Raw genomic sequence first — 24,407 nt, 5'->3', positions numbered from 1 at the left:
ACACCTGTCCACAACCTAAAACAGTCAGAATGCAAACTCAACTACGGCCAAGACCAAAGAGCTGTCAAAGGACACCAGAAACAAAATTGTAGACCTGCACCAGGCTGGGAAGACTGAATCTGCAATAGGTAAGCAGCTTGGTGTGAAGAAATCAACTGTGAGAGCAATTATTAGAAAATGAAAAACATACAAGAACACTGATAATGTCCCTCGATCTGGGGCTCCACGCAAGATCTCATCCCGTAGGGTAAAAATTATCACCAGAATGGTGAGCAAAAATCCCAGAACCACATGGGGGAACCTAGTGAATAACCTGCAGAGAGCTGGGACCAAAGTAACAAAGGCTACCATCAGTAACACACTATGCAGCCAGGGACTCAATTCCTGCAGTGCCAGATGTGTCCACCTGCTTAAGCCAGTACATGTTCGGACCCGTCTGAAGTTTGCTAGAGAGCATTTGGATGATCCAGAAGAAGAGTGGGAGAATGTCATATGGTCAGATGAAACCAAAACATAACTTTTAGGTAGAAACTCAACTTCTTGTGTTTGGAGGAGAAAGATGCTGAGTTGCATTCAAAGAACACCATACCTACTGTGAAGCATGGGGGTGGAAACCTCATGCTTTGGGTCTGTTTTTTTGCAAAGGGACCAGGACAACTGATCCGAGTTAAGGAAAGAATGAATGGGGCCATGTATCGTGAGATTTTGACTCAAAACCTCCTTTCGTCAGCAAGGGCATTGAAGATGAAACGTGGCTGGATCTTTCAGTATGGCAGTGATCCCAAACATACCGCCCGGGCAAAGAAGGAGTGGTTTCGTAAGAATAATTTCAAGGTCCTGGAGTGGCCTAGCCAGTCTCCAGATCTCAACCCCATAGAAAATCTTTGGAGGGAGTTGAAATTCCGTGTTGCCCAGCGACAGCCCCAAAACATCACTGCTCTAGAGGAGATCTGCATGGAGGAATGGGCCAAACTACCAGCAACAATATGTAAAAACCTTGTGGAGACTTACAGAAAACGTTTGATCTCTGTCATTGCCAACAAAGGGTATATAACAAAGTATTGACATAAACTTTTGTTATTGACCAAATACTTATTTTTCACCATAATTTACAAATAAATTCTTAAAAAATCAGACAATGTGATTTTCTGGATTTTTTTTCCTCATTTTGTCTCTCATAGTTGATGTGTACCTTTGACAAAAATTACAGGCCTCTCTCATCTTTTTAAGTGTGAGAACTTGAACAATTGGTAGCTGACTAAATACTTTTTTGCCCCACTGTATTGCCACAGTCTCTGCACCTCTTCCGAAAACTATTCCATAATCCATCTGAGTCTCTGAATGTTCACCTTTTCTGCAAAATTTGCAAGGCATATCTTCCAAAGAACAACATGCATTGTCCAGAGTGTGATGAGATAAATGATCCACAAAAGAACATTGCAGAAGGCAATTTCTACATGAGTCTCTCTATTGAGGACCAGGTAAGAGACATTCTACAAAAAGAAGAATGCGCATTTCAGGCAGAGGAAAATGGAAAAAATGATGTGAGAAAGGGTGAAATTTATCAAACACTCCCTAACTTCACAGCTAATGACAGATCACTACTATGGAACTGTGATAGAATTCCAATGTTTAAATCTTCCACTTTCTCATTGTGGCCAATCAGATGTGTAATAAATGAACTCTCACCAAATGTTCGTTTTAAAAACATGTTACTTGCAGGTGTCTGGTTTGGACGTGGTAAACCAGACATGTCCACCTATCTTAAGCAATTTGTGGACGACATTCTTAAAATCAATTCCCAAGGTCTGGAATGGATGCACCCACTTACGAAAACAACTGTGGTGTCTAAAGTATTTCCCATCATATGCTCATGTGACGCAGTAGCCCGATGTGTGCTTCAAGGTATACATCAGTTCAATGGTGCTTATGGATGTGGTCATTGCCTAAATGAAAGGATAACAGTGCCAAAGGGAAGAGGATATGCCAGAGTCTATCCACCCACTGAGGCACAGAAAAGAACACATGACCATGTCATAGAATGTGGGCAAAGGGCCATTGAAAGTGATGCTGACCATGTGTTTGGAGTGAAAACAGTATCTCCATTAGTCCTCCTGAATCCCTCCACTGGTTTTGACATTGTAAACGGCTTTCCTATTGACTATATGCACTGCGTTCTCCTGGGAGTGACAAAACAATTCTTGGACTTGTGGTTCAATAGCAAGTACCATGACAGCCCTTGGTACATTGGGACATCACATAAGCATGTTGATCAAAGGCTGCTTACCATCAAACCCCCAACTGATATTCCAAGAGTACCACGGACTGTGGAAGGTTGCAGAATGACGAAGCTGGCTATTGTTCTACAGTGGGCCTGTTTTGTACAAGATTCTTCCAACAAAATTTTTGAAACACTGGCTACTTCTGGTCACTGCTATTTTTTGTCTTCTTAAAGACAGTGTCACAGAAAGGGATTTGGCAGCAGCAACATCCATGATAACCAAGTTCATGCAGGACATACCAACAACCTATGGCTTGTGCCAAATGTTCTTCAATGTCCATCAGCTCACACACTTGCCCTTCTCTGTGAAGATGTATGGACCTCTTTGGTGTACATCTGCATTTTCATTTGAGAGTCACAACCAAAAACTGAAGAGGTTGTGTCATGGAACAAATTATATTCCATCTCAAATTGCACGACAATTCAACATACTCCAGTCAATTCCACAACTCCTCAAACAAACAGTGACAAGTGCCGATGTCTCAAATAGGGTGGACAAACTTGTAAATGACTGGCTAGGTGTTTATTTTCTTGTTGCTAAGGCACAGAAGCTGGAAGGTATTGTTTTGTTGGGATGTTCTCTACAAAAATTGCTAGATCACAAGGATAAGTCCTTAATGCTTCCGGTCTGTGATCTATCTGAAAATGATGAGTACTCTGCAAAGATATGTGACAGAGCCATTGTAAATGGACAACTGGTAACGACAGAGAAATATGGAAAGGCGTACAAACACAACAGTTTTACCGTCCAGATGAAAAATGGTTGCGTTGGAACGATTGAGTCAATTGTAAATATCATACATGATCACAAATCCAAGTTCAGCTTTTAAAAACCGCACCTGCTAGTTTTGTGTCTGAAGGATTTCCTTCCCATATAAAAGAAGCGGTGCCCACGGCAACTGTCATGGTTGTGAAACCACTGGAAATTGTCCGGAAGGTTGTGCACATTAGCTTTAAAAAAACGTGCTATGTTGCATTACAGCCAAACAACATAGAGCTTGACTGATGTGTAGGCTTACAAAAGTAAGTTTTATACGTTGGCTAAGAGCGCCACCTAGTGGATAATAGCAGAATATGGATTGCCCTAAAACATTGACAGGGAAGCGTTTTCTCTTAATTGACGAGTTAACTCACCAATGGTAGGGAAAGAGTTAAGACACTTACCAAAAGTGCATTAACAAAAGCATTAAAACAGGGTGCCCAAACTTGGTCCTGGAAGGCCTGAGTCCTGCGAAGTTTAGGACCAACCCTAATCAAACACACCTGAAGTAGGTAATTCATATAAGGTCTTACTAACCATAGAACAGGTATGCTGAAGCTAAACTTTGCAGGACACTGGCCCTCTAGGACCAAGTTTGAGCACCCGTGCACTAAACCATCTGCATGTAAGAGACAAAGTAAACGTGCTGTTACAAACTCAACAAATAAATGACCAACATGCACATGTGTTATGCCCTAGTTTATCACAACATTTTTTTTTACAAACTAATGACAGTAACAAAGGACTCAAAATTATGTCACGCCCCTAGGACCCTATAGCAATTATAGTAGGTATACAGTTATCACTGTTTTTTAAAATCATTGTGTTGCAGAGAAAACATTCATTCATTGAGCTTTTTTTATAGCAAAGCACACATCTAATAAGATTTTAAGAATCCTTTAGAATTCTACAGGACAAAGTTAAAATCCACTAAAATATATCTGAATGTCCAATAGGATTTTAAGAATCCTTTAGAATCCTACAGGACAAAGTTAAAATCCACTAAAATATATCTGAATGTCCAATAGGATTGTAAGAATCCTTTAGAATCCTACAGAACAAAGTTAAAATCCACAAAAATATATCTGAATGTCCAATAGGATTTTAAGAATCCTTTAGAATCCTACAGGACAAAGTTAAAATCCACAAAAATATATCTGAATGTCCAATAGGATTTTAAGAATCCTTTAGAATCCTACAGGACAAAGTTAAAATCCACAAAAATATATCTGAATGTCCAATAGGATTGTAAGAATCCTTTAGAATTCTACAGGACAAAGTTAAAATCCACAAAAATATATCTGAATGTCCAATAGGATTGTAAGAATCCTTTAGAATTCTACAGGACAAAGTTAAAATCCACAAAAATATATCTGAATGTCCAATAGGATTTTAAGAATCCTTTAGAATCCTATAGGACAAAGTTAAAATCCACTAAAATATATCTGAATGTCCAATAGGATTGTAAGAATCCTTTAGAATCCTACAGGACAAAGTTAAAATCCACAAAAATATATCTGAATGTCCAATAGGATTGTAAGAATCCTTTAGAATTCTACAGGACAAAGTTAAAATCCACAAAAATATATCTGAATGTCCAATAGGATTTTAAGAATCCTTTAGAATCCTATAGGACAAAGTTAAAATCCACTAAATTTACTTTGTCACAAGTGGATTAACATGACGGGATAACGTTTTTAACCCTTAGGGTTAAGTGTTTTGTTTTAGACAGATATTAAAGGTAATGGTTCAATTAAAGGACTGTGTTAAAAGTAAATCTGTAAATTAACAAACTATTAATAAACCTAGCATATGTTGTATTTAAGTGTTAACACTGTTTATTCACAGAAAAACAAACTCGCACTGCTGCTGTATTTCATAGTGACAGTTGGCAACCCTATAAATGCCACAGTAGACTTCAATATGGCATTAATGGCAAGAAACATCTCCCCTTAGAATGCTATTGGTCTCGCCTATTTACAAGGAATATGACTTGGCCTGAAAAAATTTCAGTCAGAAGAATTTTTTTCACTTTAATCCATGAGTAGAGCTGAAGGTTTGAAAATGGGGTCCTCAGGAATGCAGTTGACCCTGTAGTTGTCTGATTTTATTGCTTTTTATAAATATCTGACGGTGGTGACGATAGTAAACTCACTGTTTGTAGTTTTTAATACATATTACAATGTACCCTTTCATGCAGTAAATATATTATTCAATTCAATTATTACTTTTGGCTTTTTTAATCAAGTTGAAATGATTATCTCTTAACCGAGGACAGCTGATTTTGTAGGCAATGGGCCAGCATATAATCATTAAATTAATAAAAATACAAATAAACCAATAAAAAAAACTTACATATGTGCAAATGAATCCCTGATTATAACATTGATACTTTTTCTTCATGAAAATGTTATTAATTTCCAACAGAATTAGCACTTTTCTTAGTGGGAAATGTTTTTGCCAAAGTTTCAAGAATCAGTGATGTACATGTTTGTATTTTTGAGAGAAAAATTTTTAAGCGTGGTTTTTGAAAAAGCTAAATTTTTAAGTCACTGATACAAGTCCACAAAACTCATTCTAAACATGTTTTCCCAAGACTTTTCAAAACAGGATCTAGTAGTCTAGAGTTTTTTCTTCAAAAACATTCAGCCTACTCGTTCACATAAAGCAATATATTGATTTACAATTTCTAAGACACTTTTTCCTGGGAAAGGCTGTATGCGTGGAGGTGGGATAGCTCCTGAATAATCAGTGATTGACAGCTGAGGAACAAAAGAGTTGCATAATGAGCCACATAATGAGCCTTGTGGGGATGTTCAACAGGAATGTAACTTTCTCTGTAGTAAAACCATGATAAGGTTTACTTGGGAATTTATAACAAAAAATTATTTATATATATAATGTGTGTATATATAGAAATATTTTCTATTAATTTCACAAGTATACCTTTAAAAACCATAGTAATCATAGTAAAGGTACTATTTTGGCCATCGTAAAAATGAACACAGGGTAGGGTTTGGTTGGCCAGCGAGAGTTTTACTTTTGTGCAGTAAACAGCTCAAAATAAAAACTGTTGGCAATCGCGTATTTTATAAGAATACCAAAAACCTCGTCGAGTTTCCTGACTCGTGTGTTTGTTTATGTGTGTTCCCCTCGCGTGAAATGTTTGATGGAAGAACAAAGAAAACACTCGCGTTTGGAGATACTGACACACATACCCAAGTAAATAAGGATTTAGATGTCGTGTTTGGTGCATTTGGATGAAACGACAAGGAATGGAGAGACTGGATTGTGAATTGCGTATCTATTGACTGCAGGAGGCACGAGTTATGCATATGGATGTCTCTGCTCATTCACTTCAATGGCGCGGGGGTGTGACGATCTCATCTCATTACAGATAATCAGGTAACAAAAGAGAGACGGTACTTCTCCTCCTTCTCATACAGTTTACACCGAATGACAATATATGTTTTCGATCTCACTTACATCATTTAAAAGCAGACATTCCAAGCATTATGTAGACGTTTATTTTTGATTTCTATGACATGTATTAGTTAAGTTACAGTTTATTTTTCTCACGCATTTGAGAAAGGACTTCACTGAGGGAGAGAGAACAAAACGCGCATCATGTTTATTTTCTTAATTTTGCAAAAAGCACAACATTCTGTTTTTATTGGGAATGGACAGAAAAAAATAGACACTTTAATGTTTTAAATGATGTATAAATCATATCTGTATGTCCAAAATCAGCAGAGTTATCTAAGTCTCTTTGCGGAGTGAATGAAAAATAAAGAGCTTGGGCGCCCGCGCCGCAGTCAACCCCAGAGTGTTAACCCTCACTCAACCATCCATGTCATGGTCTCATTTAACCACTTTATGTTTGTATTGAATGTAGCCTACTGCACAGTTACTGTTGTTAATTTTAGATAACAGCTATTGTTTTCAGTAGCCAAACCGAGTTTAGCCTGTTAACCCTAAGAGTCCTAACATCATTTTTACAATGTATTGTCCGTCTGGTTTTATTTTCTTAAAAAGCTTGTAAAACATCAACCCTGTAGTGCACAGACAATCTACAAACATCTTTTTTTTTCAGGACAAGTTGGTCTGTCAGAATATGTGTTTTGTATTGATGTCACATGAATGTAAAATAAGTTATGGGACCATAAAGACAAATAAAAAAATAAAACAGAAATTGAATCAATTATATATTTATTGTAATCACACACAAAATAATAAAAGCTAAGCATTTTTCCTCTGTAAAACAGTTGTCTCATGTCTTTGGAGTCCTTGAGCACAGAAATGAACATTATAAATTATACAGATCAAAAGATATTTACATTTTTACAAAAAAAAAGTCCAGGCGTTTTCATGACATTTATTGATGCCAAGCCTCAAGCCACATGCGTGATGACGCACACAAACAGAAAGCATCAGTGGACATTGTAGCATTTAGCTAGCGGTAAACCCGATAGAAAAATCGATAAATTATGGACATCAAGTGGATACATCTAGGATGTAAGAGTTTGGATGCATTGCTGAACAACTCCGAAAAGAGGGACAAGTTTCACCTTCTGTAAAAGCTAGAAAGACACCAAATATATCACCGTGATGGCTAACTCCTCAGCTATTAGCAGAAAAAAACGGTAAGAAGCTACATTTTACGGTTATTAAATTATTTAAATATGAATCAGAGGTGCCGTTTTCAATCGTCGACGATTGATTAGGTTTCTGAGGGTTAAATATTAAATAAACATATTGTTTATGTATACTTTCATTCTTTCTTGTTTGATGCTTGATAAGAAAAGAAATTGGATTGGAATCGGCCAATTTGCTTGTTAAGAAAATCGTTATAAAAATCGCCCATGAAAATTCAAGATCGTACATCCCTATATTGCACCCCTTAACTCTTTCACCGCCAGCGGTTTTTTAAAAAAAAGTTGCCAGCCAACGCCAGCTTTTTTTCATGAATTTCACAAAACTTTAATTCCTTCCAGAAAATGTTCTTCAAATATTAAAACATACAATATACCAAATGAAAGAACAGACCATCTGCTTTCAAAAAAAAAAAAAAAAGTTTCATCCTACCATCAGTAGTTCTTTTGTAATCAGCTTTTAAATATGAGTAGGTTTCTGCAAAAACACCACATTTTGAGCAAAAAGCAGAGATAATTCTATTTTTGTGACGGACTTTTCATAGAGATCCCATTCAGAGCGATCTTTAAAACAGACACAGACATGCAGCAGCTTGCCATAGTGCAATACTTCCGGGTTTAAAAAGTTGCGGAAGGGCGCCACCTCGTGGATAATAGCGGTATTGCGGAAAGACGGAAATACTCGTCATTGGCAGGGAAGCGTTTTCTCTTGATTGACGAGATATCTCGTCAATGGCTGGGAAAAAGTTAAACACAATCATGCAAAGAAAACAAACAGTAAACGACCCCTTTTATTAATTCTAAGGGGACCATATTATATTGTATGTTTTCGTCTTTACCTGTGTGGAGCCAGCTTGTTCAGGCCTGCACTGGAGGTCTTCCTGAGGCTGTATCAGATGTAAATCCATTTACATATTTTGTTCCTTGAACAGTTTCTAATCCATGTTAGAGACTTAAAAGGTAATTACTAAAAACTCCTGTAAAAAACTATTGTAAAGGGTTTGGACGTACCATCTTGTCTTGGTTCAGGGACTGTCACAGCAGGTGTTGATGGTGCAAATGATGGTATGGCTGGCAAATTCAGGCTTTTGGCTCCATTACTGCAGAATTTGTTTTGTCTTTCCATTGTCTCTGCATATGGAGCAGTAAGAAACAGAATCAGTACAATGTAGAGTACATTGCCAAACATCCCAACATTTACTTCCATCCAGAGTTTCGCTGCGATCTTATACAACAAGAAAGTTACCAATGTTCAAAAGTTCCTTTCAACATATCGTCCCCTTGGAATTAAATATAGTTTACTACAACTCAATTTTGACAGAAATGTCAGATATAACCTTGTATTTTATGAAAAATAAGGCTTTAAAAACAAACAAACACGAAGACATGTTATATTGCAACCCTTAAACACAATCATGCAAAGAAAAAAGCAGTAAACCACCCCTTTAATTAATTCTAAGGGGACCATATTATATTGTATGTTTTCGTCTGTACCTGCGTGGAGCCAGCTTGTTCAGGTCTGCACTGGAGGTCTTCCTGAGGCTGTATCAGATGTAAATCCATTTACATATTTTGATGATGGTCTGTTGGACACATTAAAGGTAATCAATGTTTTTAAAGCGCAATGAAAGTAAGCAGTATGCTATAAAAGGAGAACAGAGACCAGAGTAAACATACACTCTTTTCCTTACACTGTCCTCACCTGTAGACTCCAAACCGTTGCCTTTACAAAACTTCACCAGCTTTCTTCTGGCTTTTTAATTGGAATCTAAACATAGAAACAAACAACATCACTAAGCCTATTTTCTGAACATTTGAAAAGAACTGCTTGGCATAACTCACATGGAGCATCTTTTCATTTTAATAGTTATTTCTCTATAATCATTTATAATGAATTCCTCGAAGACTTACCATACTCAGACACCCATTCAGTTAAATATTCGTCCCATTCTTCATCAGATAATTTTTTTCAACCGCTTTTCTACATTTTGTACCATTATATGGGGGCCAAAAGGATTTTTTTGTCAACGCTCATCCAGTCACTTGGTATCACCTTGGTGTCATATTCTTTTCAGTAAAAACAACTGTAGAATACATCTAAAAAAAACTATATACATATATTAAAGCTCTATTAATTACCCAGTAAAAATCTATCTAAACTAAACTATTTCCTAGCCTTATTATTACTATTCTTTATGATTGGTAAGTTCTGTATCATTTGTCAGATGCAGAAGGGGGGGGGCTTGTGGGAATCAAGCAGTATGCGGTAAAGGATATGCCACAAACTCCATTACCATTACACTCTAAAAACTGCTGGGTTGTTCATCTGACATAACCAGTGGGTAAAATTAACACTCTTACTGGGTCAAGTGTTAACCATGTGCTGGGTTATTTCATCTGACCCATTCCCTTTGTTTTACTGGACAGAACCTTTTTGTTTTCTAAAATATGTGAATAACTGATTTTTGACAAAAATGTCAGATTAAACCTTAAAATTCCAAATAAATGAAACAAATACTCTCTGTAAAACAAAACTGAGAGGCCCCTGTAAATTTTTACATTTAATACAATGTTTTAATTACAGTTTTTATATTTGTATAATACAAAAGTTACAACCCCCATATGGAATCAAACAATCCCCACAGACTTTATAACTCTTAATATTTAACTATTGTGATTACCATTTCATTTACTTTACTTTTTCATTCATCAAAAATGTTATTAAAAACAAGAAGCCCTGCAACAAAACTTTTTTTTAAAGAGCAGCTATGGTCTGATTCACATTTTTACTAGGGCTGTCAAATGATTAAAATTTTTAATCAAATTAATCAGAATTTTCAGTGGATTAATCAGGATTAATCACTATTTGCAATTACACCTGAATCATAACCATTTTTTCTAAAATGCACCAAAAGATAAATAACAGGACACACATACAAAATTCTCATATTATGTCCGTTTATTAACACAGCCAAATAATGGTGGTTTAAATCAAGCTGAAACATACTACACACCATAATATTTGTCTTTGTAATGTCCCATCGCTTCCTCTTTGGCATTCCTATTAACCAGGATGTACAATTTACAGTATTCAATTGAACAGAAAGCAATAAATGTAGCCTACCACATTAACACATAACCACATAACAGTGGCCTACCACATTTTTGCACAATTTGAGTCATCTGTTGAGTTTTTATGTGGAACAAAAAATGTTCAATAAAACTTTTAAATCAAACCAAAGAACAATTTTTTACCTTTTCCTCCATTCTTTAATCCAGTTGCTCAAAAATCCAGTTGCTAACTACTATAACATGTTACACTGAAACTGGTCTTCTTGTTTGAACATCATCTTTCAAATCTACTGAGCTTTATCATCTTTCAGCCAGTTGCTGAGGCAAACTAACTTTTTCACATTTTCTGAAAGTAAAGCTGACCTTTTCTTGTTCACAATGTGACCTGCAACTGAGAAAAGTCGTTCACAGGGAACGGTGGTTGCAGGAGTGGCTAGATATTTGTGAGCTAGTGAGGCCAGCTTCTCATGGGCTCCTGAATGAGATGCCCACCACTTCAAGGGGCAGCCCTCCAATGTAATGGTGGGCTCTGCTCTGTACCTCTGTATGGCAGGTTGGACCTCTTCATCTTCTGATTCTGAATCTGAGCACATTTGCAGAAGGCTGATTTTCTTCCTGGGTGGCCCATCATCATGTGTCTGTGAAGACTTTCTGGGTGATTCTTGTTGCAGCATCCCTTCAAGTGTGGTCCACACCGCTTCCCTGTCTGTCTTGGGCAGGCATTTCAAGTCTTTGAAACGAGGATCCAAAACTGTAGCAATCTGGAGCCATGCATTGTTGAGCTGTTCTTGGCGGGATGCTAGGTCCTCCTTGAACTTGGTCTTGAATCTCACCACATATGCAGGGTCCTCATCACAGGCTTCCATCTTGAGACGCAAGTGGCAGAGAGAAGGTAGTACCACAGAACAGGAGACATAGGCCTCTCCACCCAGGAGCTCAGTTACATACCTACGCACACAAACACACATGCACACAGAGACAGTGTATTATTAGAACAGTGGTTATCAACATATCATCATTATTATTATTATTATTATTTTTACCTACATATAGTGTTAATTTCACCACCTATTTTTAATTAAGTCTTAGTCTTGTGCCAAATGTTTTAGTCATATTTAGTCATTTACCTATCTTTTTTTGTTAGTTTCTTGATAACAGACCGCTGCTAACTATAACACACCGTCGCCATGAAAAACAGAGCGTTGCCATGAACACACAGGATTCTAACCGTAGAGACGGAGCGCACTATTTTCTTAAGCGGAAGCAATACAATTGTTTTAAATCAATAAACTCCTTTTTAAATCATAATTTTGTGTCAAATTATTGATTTATTTGGTAGGTAGCAATGTAATAAGCGGGATCCGAACTCGTTCTGAATATTTTAAAGGTGCAACAGCTGATGAAAAAGCAGAGACGATTGTAGACGAAAATTAAGAGAGATTTTATCTTAGTTTTTATTTTATGCAAAACATTTTCGTCTCGTCTTTTTCGAACATATTTCTGACGAAATTAACACTACATACATGCATACATGTTATTGATATTTGACTTGGTTTAATTCATTCCAGAAAATAATCACAGCAGTGTTATTTGATAAGTGACTGATTTACCTGCATGGCTCTAGAAGTGCCTCCAGCCTCTGCAGTTTATCCCACTCTGCTGCGGTCGGCAAAACGAGTTTATGCTCCTGATTGTCCAGGGCTGCGATGACAGCCTCTTTATTTCTGCTCAAGCGCTTGACCATTTCCAGCGTCGAATTCCAACGTGTTGGAACGTCCTGGATCAATGGCTCTTGCTTCTTTCCCAGGCTGACTTGTTGTGCTTGAAGCTCCGTAGCATTTGCTGGGCTGTGCTTAAAATGACCGACAACTTTGCGAGCCTTGGCCAAAGCATTTACAAAGCCGCTGTCAGCAAGACTCACTGTGACACTTCTCTGCACCATGTGAGCGACACAGCTCATGTGTTCATAGCGTGTAAGTCGAATTGCGGCAACCATGTTACGTGCACTGTCAGTCCCAATGGTTGTCGTCTTGCCCTCGATGTCCCACTTACGTGCAACAGACAGGAACTGTTCTTTACAAGCCTCCGCAAAATGACGCTCCTCAGTTTTTAATATAGTCAGCGCAAAAGACTTCAGTTCCCACGTGTCACTGATGAAATGTGCAGTTACTCCGAGGTAATTGTTGTTACTTACTGATGTCCAATGGTCTCCTGTCAGGGCAATATGATTTACTTGAGCCAAGACCGCTTTCCTTTTTTCTTTCTCATTTTCATAGAGCTCGTGGATTTTCGTCATAACTGTGGCTCTTGACGGTGGCTTATAGTATGAGTCTTGAGACGCCACTTGCAAAACCTCAAGGAAACCTGCGTCTTCTACAATGCTAATGGGTCTACAATCCTTTGCAATCCATTTTGCTATTGTGTTGGTCAAATTAACTGAGGTTGATTTTGTTAATGGCCTGCAAACATTCAGCGTGGTCTGGCGCAAACCACTTGCTGAACCTGACGGCCCAGCAAATGCATGTTTGGCGTTGACATGGTACTTCAAGCTTGAACAGCTCAGGTGAAATTGAAACTCCTTGTTACAAATCTTGCAAATAACCTTGTACTTGTTAACTGTACCATCATCATTCTTTTTATATTTGAATCCGTCAATAGGCCCACTTTGCTCACCTTGCTCCATCTCGCCTCTAGCTCCCAACTACTTCCGTGACTTTCCTGACCTGAATAATTTGTCACACTGCGCATGCGTGAAATGCGTTAAAAAAATTGACGTAATTAACAATAAACAACTAATTAACGTCGTTAACGCGCTATTTTTGACAGCCCTAATTTTTACATTTCCTTGGTGTGTATTAGTTCATGGTAATGAAATGCAAAACCCCAAAGTAAACAATGATGCGAGTGATCTCTTTTCTTGTACTACAACAAACAAACGGATTGTAGGCAACAGTTTACTTCCTGGGATTGGTGACATAGACAAGACCTTGAACCCGCTTGAACTCAGACTGTAAGTAAATTCCTGTTGGCATTGCATTGTGGGCGAATCTTTCAAACATAGCAATGAAATAAGTGGTCTTTAATTATTAGTGAATAAATGTTGTCCTCTAAAATTTAACAGACGAGGACTCATGTCCATCAATCTGATAAATGACATTCTGGTGAAACTCCCAGGTGGGAAGACATTGCTTTGTGTAGTTAACATCAAAGACAAAAAAAACTTAAAAGTAAACATCAACATCCTTCACCAAAGAGTTTGTCTCAAAGGCATTCCAACAATGGCAAAGGTCTGGCAGGTCCTTATTGGATCGTCCCCAAGGCGCAAAACGTGCAACAGTGCTCCAGTCATCTCTGATTTTGCAGATATTCATCCATGTTGGTCCCCACCTGTTGAGTACACACCACCACTTAGTGTTGCCATATACCTGATGATTTAACTCACTCGCATTTTTGTGAAAGTGTAAAAAACTGCAAACATTCATTCAAACTTTTTTATTAAAATAGTTCTAGTAATTAAGTAGTATATTTCACTGCTCATATTATGATATTATGTATTATTAATATAATCACAATACATATACAATTATGTTAATATTACAGTAAAACTATCATTAGAAGACAATTAGAAGATTTTAGTTAAAACCCCTCATTTAAGCCTAAAGATTGTGCATCCATCTTTACAAAAGTAATCCAACCGGCTCCATGAGGATAAACAAAGGGCTTCTGAGGGTAATCCATGCGATTTTGTGATAGAAATATCTATATTTAAAACTTTACAAACTAAAATAACTAGCTTCTGGTAACACCACGCCTCTGCATTCAGGAGAGAGTATTAGTCTACGCACTTTTATTTGTGACGTATGATAAATGCGGAAGCACAGAGCCGCAGCAAAGACTGCAAAGTGCGTACACTCTCAAAGCTAGAATAAAAAAAAAAAGAAAAACTAAAAATGTGATCGTCCGAAAAATTTATATATGCATCTTGGATGGCTTGAGGGTGAGTAAATCATGGATTTATTATCATTTTTGGCTGAACTATCCCTTTAAAGATACAGCAGGCTATTATGCGAAACATATCAATAACTACAAACATCCACGGGCTGTAACGAATAATCGTGCAAATGCACGTTTTCTCAATGAATGAATTTGAATAAATTACGGTAAAATGCCGCCACATCCCAAAGCCAAAAGCCGCTCTCATGCAGAAACCCCAATTGTGCCACAGAAGAAGTAGCATTACAAACGCTATTCCAGGAAATGTCTAGAAGAATATTTATATTGCCGTTCTTCAGATTGTTTTAGGTATTTTCATGATAATAAAGAATATTTTGAATGATTTGGCTTTTTTAAATGCACGTTATAAACGTCTCCAACTCAGGGCCAGATTAACTTGTTATACCCTGGGCAACAATATTCAAGGGCCCCATCATCACGACCCCAGGATCACCATAATATGGTCATATACAGAATATATTACTGTAATATACAGTAAATATACTCAATACTTCAAATTCTAACTGTGATCAGGTGTATTTTGATTTACAAATATTTAAATGCTCATACAAATGCACTACTATGTCCCCTATCAAAGACATTCACTCACAAATGATGCTATGAAAACAAAACACATCAGCATCTGTATAATCTCCGGGCTGTAAAATAAGCTGGTGTTGAAGAAAAGTCCTTGCTAACTTAGCTGAGTTGTCCTCGTCGTTGACGGAAGCTCACTTAACAGAACTTTTTAATTAATACACATGTAAGATGACCATGGATTAAATCTAATTTGCATAGTCAATGTCTTGTTCTTATTCGAATCTTATTTTTTGCATATACAAGCATTGTCTAAAAATGAAAATAGGCTTTTACTTAATTTTTATTACAAGGCCAACATATAGCCTAATATTAGACACCCAAACCAAAGTGAAGAAAATGATCTTTAATTTGCAAGTCTGAACTGAACATCAACGCAGACGTGAATTTCCTCACAGAAGTTTAAGATCATACCAGAGGTGGGACAAAGTCATTGTTATGCAAGTCACAAGTCTTTGCTTTCGAGTCCCGAGTCAAGTCGAGTCAAAGACGAGGCAAGTCCCGAGTCGAGTCACAAGTCAAAGCCAACAAGTCTCAAGTCGAGTCCAAAGTCCTATCATTTTAGTTTCGAGTCATTTCAAGTCCTCTTACCACAGAAATAAAATGCGTGCTGTGGACAGGTGAAGGGAGGCCCCTATACTGCATTGCATTCGCAAAAGATCAAATTGGCCAAAAGTCTGTCAGTCATTTGTGCGCGATAGAGAACTAGAAGCAGGCACTGCCAAGACTCGGATGGCTACTTGAAAGAGTGAAGGAAGGGGTCTTACTGTTCAGTGCCCAGAACAAAAGGGCATACTGTCCTTCTGCCATGTCAATGTAGTGACTTAGCTGCAGTAGTGTAGTCTAGATTTTTGTTTTCCCTCTCACCCTTATGCTCACTCGTCCCAGCGTGACACCCCATATGCACCACTACACTCACAGATGCATACAGTATAGATATTCATGTAACTGAGAGCATTCTGAAAGTTTACTCATAAACACATAAACTGAATGTGTATGAACATGTCAGTTTATTACAAGAGAAAAAAAGACTTTAATAGCCAATTTGCATTTACAGTTGGGGAAACTGGACTGATTTTTAGACTAGTTAGTTTTAGACTACATAACTGCTGAGCTGTACTGCTGGTACGGTCCCAACATCCAAACCAACGTGGGACTACAGTGATTGGCTGTTGTGCAGGCAGCGCGCGTGCTCTCTGCATGCAGGTTGTCCACGTTTTTTTCACAGATGCAGATACACTGAGAGCGACCAATTCAAAGGCTTCTAGTCTTAGTTCTGTACATCTAAAGGCAAAGGCTGAAAGGGCTGCACTTTCACAGTCTGCAGCAGCTTTGAGAAAAATGCATGATCTTGATGCTGAAGAAGCAGCCCTTCAAATTGAAAAGGCAAAACTGAGAAGGAAAAGAGAGCAGCTAGAGGTTGAGGCCAAGTTGGCTGCTGCTACAGCTAAATTGACTGTGTTTGAAAATGTATGTGGTGTTAAAGATGTGGATGAGTATGAAGAGGATAATGGAGAAGATGCTATGAATGCCTATCTGCATGCTCATTTGAAATCACAAACATCAAGTTTATTGAACACAGCTTCTGTCTCGCAACTTCCTAAAACTGTCTGTTTCCAACAGGACCATTCTCTGCCATTGACTGTACGACCTAAAGAAAGGCTGCATATTCCACAAGCCCAGCCTTCAGTAAGATCTAGTAACACTTTGTCCTCAGTGTCATATGTGCCATCTTGTTACAGGTCCGAAGTGCAGGGGAATGCCCCGGGACCCAGATCCACCAACGTTGCACCAGGACTTCAGCCGTCAACTTCACAAGGGAGTACAAGTATGCAATTACAGCCGCGTCCTCATTCCTGTCTTGACAATGTTCAACATCCTACTCTGTATGACCTTATGCAACAGCAAACTAACATCACTGCTCAGCTGGTTCAGAACCAAGCTTTAGCTTCTCTTCCTCCACGGGCTATCCCAGAGTTTGATGGTGATCCACTTAAATATGCTGCCTTCATTAGAGCTTTTGAACAAGCTATTGAAAAGAAAACTACAGATAAACAAGAATGTCTTTATTATCTAGATCAATACATCAGAGGGCAGCCAAGAGAACTTGTTCGGAGTTGCTATAACATTTTTTCTGGCCAGGGCTATGAGAGAGCAAAGAATCTATTAAAGGAACACTTTGGCAACGAAATGAAAATTGCTGTAGCTTATATAGAGAAGGCTATGACGTGGCCAACAATGAGAGTCGATGACACTAATGCTCTGCAGTCTTTTTCAATCTTTTTAAGGGATTGTTGCAATGTTATGGAAGATTTACAGCATATGGAGGAGATGAACGTTCCATCTAATCTTTGCCTTATAATGATGAAGTTGCCATATAAACTGAGGGAAAAATGGAGATCCGTTGCCTGCGAGCTACAGGAGCGTCGTGGTTACAGAGCTATGTTCCCAGACTTTGTGGCCTTCATTGAGCATCAGGTAAAGATCCTGTCTGACCCTCTCTTTGGTGATCTACAGGGTATGCCGTCAGAACCTTACTTTAAATCTAAGGGCAGACATACTGGAAGAGGCCAAGCTACTGTTGCTGCTATTAATACTGCCTCAGGACCAACTACATCAGCAGCTTGGCACCAACAGGCTAGAGGCCCAGCTTCACAGAAAAACAATGAAGAATTGTGCTGTGTGTGTAAGAGCCAACATACGCTGGAGAAATGTTCACAGCTTTATGAGATGACGCACAGGGAAAAATTGGATGCTCTGAAAGTAGCCAGAGTGTGTTTCAGCTGTCTGAGGAGAGGTCATATGAGCAGAGAATGTGACAAGCCTTCAACATGCGATATCTGTTTACGCAAACATCCACCTGTCCTACACAATGACTCTAAGGCTAAAATACAGGAAGTGTCAGTCAACAATGCCCTTGTGTCAATGGAGACATGTGGCCATACTGGGGCCGGAAGTGATGAAAGTGTTCTCTCTATTGTGCCTGTACAGGTGAAGGCTAAGTCCGGGAGCACGGTTGTGAACACCTATGCCTTTCTAGACCCTGGAAGTTCAGCCCTTTCTGTACTCAACATCTTATGAGAAAACTGAATCTTTCAGGAGTCAAGACTAACATTCTTCTTCGTACCCTTGGTCAAGAGAGGTCTGTAGACACATTCTTGCTTACTGGTCTCGAGGTTTCCAGCTTGAATGAAGAAAACTTCCTGGACTTACCTGAAGTCTATACTCAGAGGACCATGCCTGTGAGCAGGAATAATATTCTCACTCGACAGGACCTAGAGGGATGGAAATACCTTGAAGGCATTAATGTTCCCAGTCTTGAGGCAGAGGTGGAATTATTGATAGGCACCAATGCGCCAAAGCTCATGGAACCATGGGAAATAATAAATAGCCAAGGTGAAGGACCATATGCTGAAAGGACCCTTCTGGGGTGGGTCGTAAATGTTTCAATGAGAGGTGGTGAGCCGTGCAAGGGCAAGTTTGGCCGGCCTGACGTCACTGCCAATAGGATCTCAGTCGCCAATCTACAAGACTTATTGGTTGCTCAATACAATCAGGAGTTTAATGAAAAATCTGATGATGTGTGTCTTTCCAGAGAGGATCAAAGGTTCATGCAGATAATGGAGTCCTCAATTCAGCTCGATGAAGGACATTATCGCTTTGACTTGCCTTTTAAGGCTGAAGATGTCATCCTGCCAAATAATTACAGCATTGCAGAGCAGCGTCTCCTAAGTCTTTATAGGAAGTTCAAGAGAAACAAAGCTTATCCTCAGGAGTACACAGCTTTCCTCTCTGAAGTCATTAAAAAGGGTCATGCTGAGCTTGTTCCACACCAGCAGTTGAGGCGAGCTGACGGCAAGGTGTGGTATATTCCTCATCACGGGGTATATCATCCGAAAAAGAAAACCCTTAGAGTTGTTTTTGACTGTGCTACTGTGTTTAAAGGAATTTCATTGAATTCACAGCTGTTGCAGGGGCCTTACCTCACAAGCACCATACTCGGCGTACTTACCAGGTTTCGAGAGGAACGTGTAGCACTGATGGCAGACATTCAAGCCATGTTCCATCAGGTGAGGGTGTCTCCAGAACACACAGACTTTTTACGCTTCTTGTGGTATCCTGATGGCGACATGAGTCAAGCTCCAAGGCAATACAGGATGAGAGTTCACCTTTTTGGGGCCGTGTCTTCGCCCAGCTGTGCGAATTATGCATTGAGGAGAATTGTGCAAGACTATGAAGACAACTTTGAACCTAGCGTTCTGAAAACAATACTTCAAAATTTCTACATGGATGATTGTCTAAAATCTGTGGCATCAGAGGACAAAGCCATAAAATTGGTGCATGAATTGACTGAAGCTTGTGCAAAGGGAGGATTTCGCCTGTTGAAATGGACAAGCAACAGCAGTTTGGTCTTGGCCAGTATTCCTGAGCTACAGCGTTCTAAGACCACTAGGGGGCTCGACCTGGGTCAAAGGGAAAGTTCTGTTGAAACAGCTCTTGGTCTTCACTGGTGCATAGATGCAGACGTTCTGACCTTTAGGATAGCCATAAAAGAGCGTCCACATACAAGGCGTGGCATATTGTCTGTGGTGTCATCTATCTATGATCCTTTGGGTTTTCTTGCACCATTTACTTTACCTGTTAAAAGAATGCTGCAGGAGATGTGCAGGCTGAACATCAGCTGGGATGCTAGCATACCTCGTGTCTTCTCAGAGCAGTGGTCTAAATGGCTGGCTAGTCTCCATCACATCACTAAATTTACAGTGGAACGGTGCATCAAGCCAAAGGATTTTGGAACACCTACTCATCTGCAGATGCATCACTTTTCCGACGCTAGTGAGTATGGCTACGGTACTGTATCATATCTGAGGATGGAAAATGAGAGAAATCAAGGCCAGGGTCGCTCCTTTAAAGCAAACAACGATTCCTCGTCTTGAGTTGACTGCTGCTGTCCTGGCTGTCCGAGTGGACAAGATGCTGAAGAGGGAGTTGCAGCTGGATCTACGCCCATCAGTGTTCTGGACAGATAGCACAACTGTCTTGAAGTATATTGGAAATGAGACCAGAAGATTTCATACGTTCGTGGCAAACAGGGTGGCTGTAATCAGAAATGAAACGCATGTTGCACAGTGGAGACACATTGGTACAAGACTGAATCCAGCAGATGAAGCATCTAGAGGTTTAAGTGTTGAAGAATTCCTTGCATGTCAGCGGTGGCTGAAGGGACCAGAATTTCTCTTGAGGAGGGAAGCTGAATGGCCTAAGACTATCATGGAACGACCTTTGATTCCTGTGGATGACCCTGAGGTGAAGAAAGACCTGCTGGTGAATGCCTTTGTCTCCCATAGTCCACTGAATCCAACAAAGGTGTTTTTAAATCACTTTTCAGATTTTAAGAAGCTGAGAATGTCTGTGGCATGGATGCTTAGACTTAGAAATGTGCTTTTAACATTGTCACGAAGGAGAAAGGTTCTTGAATCCTCTGAAAGAATTGGCCAGAACAATGGAGGCCGAAGAAACAATCACCCTTATGCCGAGATGCAACGGGAAAAATTGGCACTTCGTGGACAGTCACTGACAACAGGTGACCTCGAGAGGGCAGAAAGTGCCATTATCGGCTTTTTCCAGCAAGAGAGGTTTTCTGATGAGATTGCGGTTTTGAAAGATGGAGGAACTATTAAACGAAGCAGCGACCTCTACAAGCTGGATCCAGTGTTGGAGGACGGATTGCTGCGGGTAGGAGGAAGGCTCACTAGGGCTGCTATGCCTGAAGTGGAGAAACATCCTGTCATTCTTTCTAAAGAGCAACATGTGTCCAAACTCCTCTTAAAGCATATTCATCAACAGCTGGGTCATGCAGGTAGAAATCACATGCTGTCCTCTTTTAGGAAGCATTACTGGATTACCCATGCCAATTCTGCCTGCAGGAAGGTCATCTCTGAGTGTGTAGTGGGTCGCCGCCTCCAAGGAAAGATGGGGGAACAGAAAATGGCTGACTTACCAGTAGAGAGGATTGTGCCAGATTTACCTGCTTTCACAAATGTGGGCGTTGACTACTTTGGGCCAATAGAGGTAAAGAAAGGCCGGGGCCGAGTGAAGCGTTACGGCGTTCTCTTTACCTGTTTGGCAAGTAGGGCAGTTCATCTCGAAGTTGCTTATGCTTTAGACACTGACTCCTGTATAAATGCCATTCGTCGTTTCATGTGTCGCAGGGGTCAGGTGACACATCTGATATCGGACAATGGCACCAACTTTATAGGAGCTGAAAGGGAGTTAAGGAAAGCCATTGCTGAATTAAACCATCAGAAGATTCAGCATGCCTTACTGCAGAGTGGTCTAACATGGTCCTTTAACCCTCCAGCTGGGTCTCACCATGGGGGGGTTTGGGAACGGCTTATTCGTCTTGTGAGAAAGGTCCTCTCTTCCATACTCAGACTTCAAATATTGGATGATGAGGGATTTCATACTATTCTTTGCGAAGTTGAAGCCATTCTTAATAGTCGTCCCATCACAAAGGCCTCTGATGATGCGAATGACCTTGAAGCCCTTACACCCAATCACATCCTGCTTTTAAAGTCAAAGCCTTACTTATCTCCTGGGCTCTTTTGTAAGGATGACCTGTACATGAAGAGAAGATGGAGGCAGGTGCAGTTCTTATCAGACCTCTTTTGGAAGCGCTGGGTGAGGGAATACTTACCGCTACTCCAGGAGAGGCAGAAGTGGACGAGACCAAAAAGAAGCTTTTCCATTGGAGATATTGTGGCTGTAATGGATCCTGTTGCCCCACGAGGGTCTTGGTTGATGGGAAGAATTACACGGACTTATCCCGACAAGGAAGGCTTTGTCCGCTCAGTTCAGCTGAGGACAAAAACGGGTCAGCTGGACCGGCCTGTAACAAAGATCTGCCTATTGATGGAAGCCGAAGTGTCATAGATGAGGACCTGGCTAGATGAATGGCTCCTTTAGTTTAAATGAGAGGATTTGGGTAATTGTGGTTTAAATAAATAGTCACAATTATGGGGCCGGGGTGTAGGAGCCATTTATATTCACCCTTAGTTTGGTTTATTTAGTTATTGCTTATTTTGGTCACTAGGGGGAGTATTGCACTGGGTGTATCACGTCACTGGCAAGTAGATATATCTACAGGTGTGGTAATTAGTGAGAAGGGTGTGGATGGTGGGGAACACACGGTTCTTACCGTAGCCGTGAGTCTGCCACAATAATTTATTTATCAGCACAACAGCACTTGATCAATCAACACTGGGCAAAGAATGATTTTATGATACCTCTTTTGATATATTTATAATAAACGGGAACACCACCCAAAGAGAGCTAAAGAGTCTGTACTTCTTTCTGCTACGCGTTGAGAACACCATGCCATCCATGCTAAGGCTTAGAGGTTAGCCTCCACAATCACTTTTAACAGTGTTTGTGCAGACATGCTAAACTTTGGAGAATACATATTTAACATTAATAATGTTATTAATCACCATGTATGGCAAATTAAGTTAAACATGATTTTATTCACATTTATAATTATTTTTAAATCAGATTATGGCATGATGGGGATAAAAGTGTGTGAATTGTGCAGCTTTTTACCTCGAAAGTTACCAAGAGTTTTGTTTGCGTGGATGTGCGCGTGGATGTGTTAAATTATATGTTAAAAACCCGTGTTCTGTCCTTTCGGCCAATGCAACTGTACTCAAAAAAAAATTCCAAGGTTGGCAGGTCTGCTTTCGCGCCGCTATAGTAATTTGATTTCATACGCCGATCGGATTGCGCAGATACTTGCGTATCATGTAGAATACACCACTGTTTATACTTTACATTTTCTGTGTTTCTGATGTCCTTTTATTTTTTTAATTTCCGCTTCGTGATCCCACTTAGCTTCTCCATGTGCTGTTTTTTATGTTGTAGCAACGCCTTGCGTCACGTAACGCTCGGTGAACCTTTGACCCACATCATGCGGACTGACCAATGAGGAGAAAGCCTTAATTTAAGGCCCTCTCTTCATTGGTCAGTCCGCATGAGACTGACTCTCAACCGCTCTCAACTCACTTTCAAAGTCATACATAGGCAGCGCAGCGTCTCTCTTTGCAGCACATTGAGCGCAAAAGCCCGTGTTGACAGTTTGTTTAATATAAAGCGGCCAGCGGGAGATTACCACATCCCAGATAGCAAAAAATATCCACATGGCTTCTTTATGCCGCCAGCCCCAAGCGGCCCGCCGTCAGACCTGTTTGCGATTACGCCCTTATGACGCTTACTGCCTCCAGAACACCGCCGGTGGTCCGCCGACTCATTGCTATCTGGGATACAGTATTTTGCTCGTGCCCTTGCTGCCCTGGGCCCTTTGGAGGTCTTGGGTCCCTGGGCAATTGCCCAGTTGCCCGTATGGTTAATCAGGCCCTGCTCCAACTCATAATAATGATTTTAGATTGATAACTGACCAAAACGCCATAGTACATGCACAAGCTGCGCATGAAAAATAGAATCGCAGCCTTGCGATTCAGAATCGATTTTAGACAGGTCTTTTTAATGGGACATGCAATTTATTGTTACAGCCCTAACATCCACCTTTTTCAAAGTAGAAACACTAAAGCAAAAACGTACAGGTTGCATGTCAAAAAAGGACTTCTAGGCCTTCACAGTGGTAGGTCTGAAGACTTTTCCTCTTCCCCTGTAAATGGATGGAGCTAGCAGAGTTGGCATCTTCAATGCTGTTTCACCTTTAGCAGCTAAATAATTTTGAGCAAATACAGAGTTTCAATAATATTTTAATAATTTGCTGTATAACAATTCATATTTATAAAGTAGTAATACTGAGAAAACCACAGGCATTATTCAACCAATCAGAAAAGAGAAAACAATAAAGGTACATTCACACAGGGCGAAAGAGTCAAAGCTTGACAGAAGGCTCGTCTGAAGCGTGGCCAACAGCCAATCACAGTGGCCGCAATGCATGCTCTGGTCATACATAAACATAATTGGCTGGCTCACACTAGGTTATTTGCATAAGGTGATCTGACTGTGAATGCGCCATAAGTAATCA

At 39.8% G+C, this 24,407-nt stretch overlaps 1 protein-coding gene across 1 annotated transcript; it reads right to left on the bottom strand.

Annotated features, from left to right (window-relative positions):
- Window positions 1–10,634: 10,634 nt before the first annotated feature.
- LOC141369143 (E3 SUMO-protein ligase ZBED1-like) lies at window positions 10,635–14,218 on the bottom strand. Its single transcript, XM_073874709.1, has 2 exons — window positions 12,376–14,218; window positions 10,635–11,713 (listed from the first exon to the last, which is right to left on the bottom strand). The coding sequence occupies exons 1-2, from the start codon at window positions 13,446–13,448 to the stop codon at window positions 11,053–11,055; spliced, it is 1,734 nt and encodes a 577-aa protein (XP_073730810.1). The 5' UTR covers window positions 13,449–14,218; the 3' UTR covers window positions 10,635–11,052.
- Window positions 14,219–24,407: the final 10,189 nt, after the last annotated feature.

The sequence above is a fragment of the Misgurnus anguillicaudatus genome, chromosome 12, assembly GCF_027580225.2.
Source record: "Misgurnus anguillicaudatus chromosome 12, ASM2758022v2, whole genome shotgun sequence".
Lineage (NCBI taxonomy): Eukaryota > Metazoa > Chordata > Actinopteri > Cypriniformes > Cobitidae > Misgurnus > Misgurnus anguillicaudatus.
The sequence above is the reverse complement of the archived record's forward strand: the minus strand, read 5'-3'. Positions and strand labels throughout refer to the sequence as shown.

Bases quoted from the DNA above. Each gene is read 5' to 3' on its own strand.
- LOC141369143 (XM_073874709.1), bottom strand. From the start codon at position 13,448: ATGGAGCAAGGTGAGCAAAGTGGGCCTATTGACGGATTCAAATATAAA. The intron at 11,714-12,375 runs GTAAATCAGTCA...TTGTGTGCGTAG, and splicing joins GCACTTCTAGAGCCATGCAG to GTATGTAACTGAGCTCCTGG.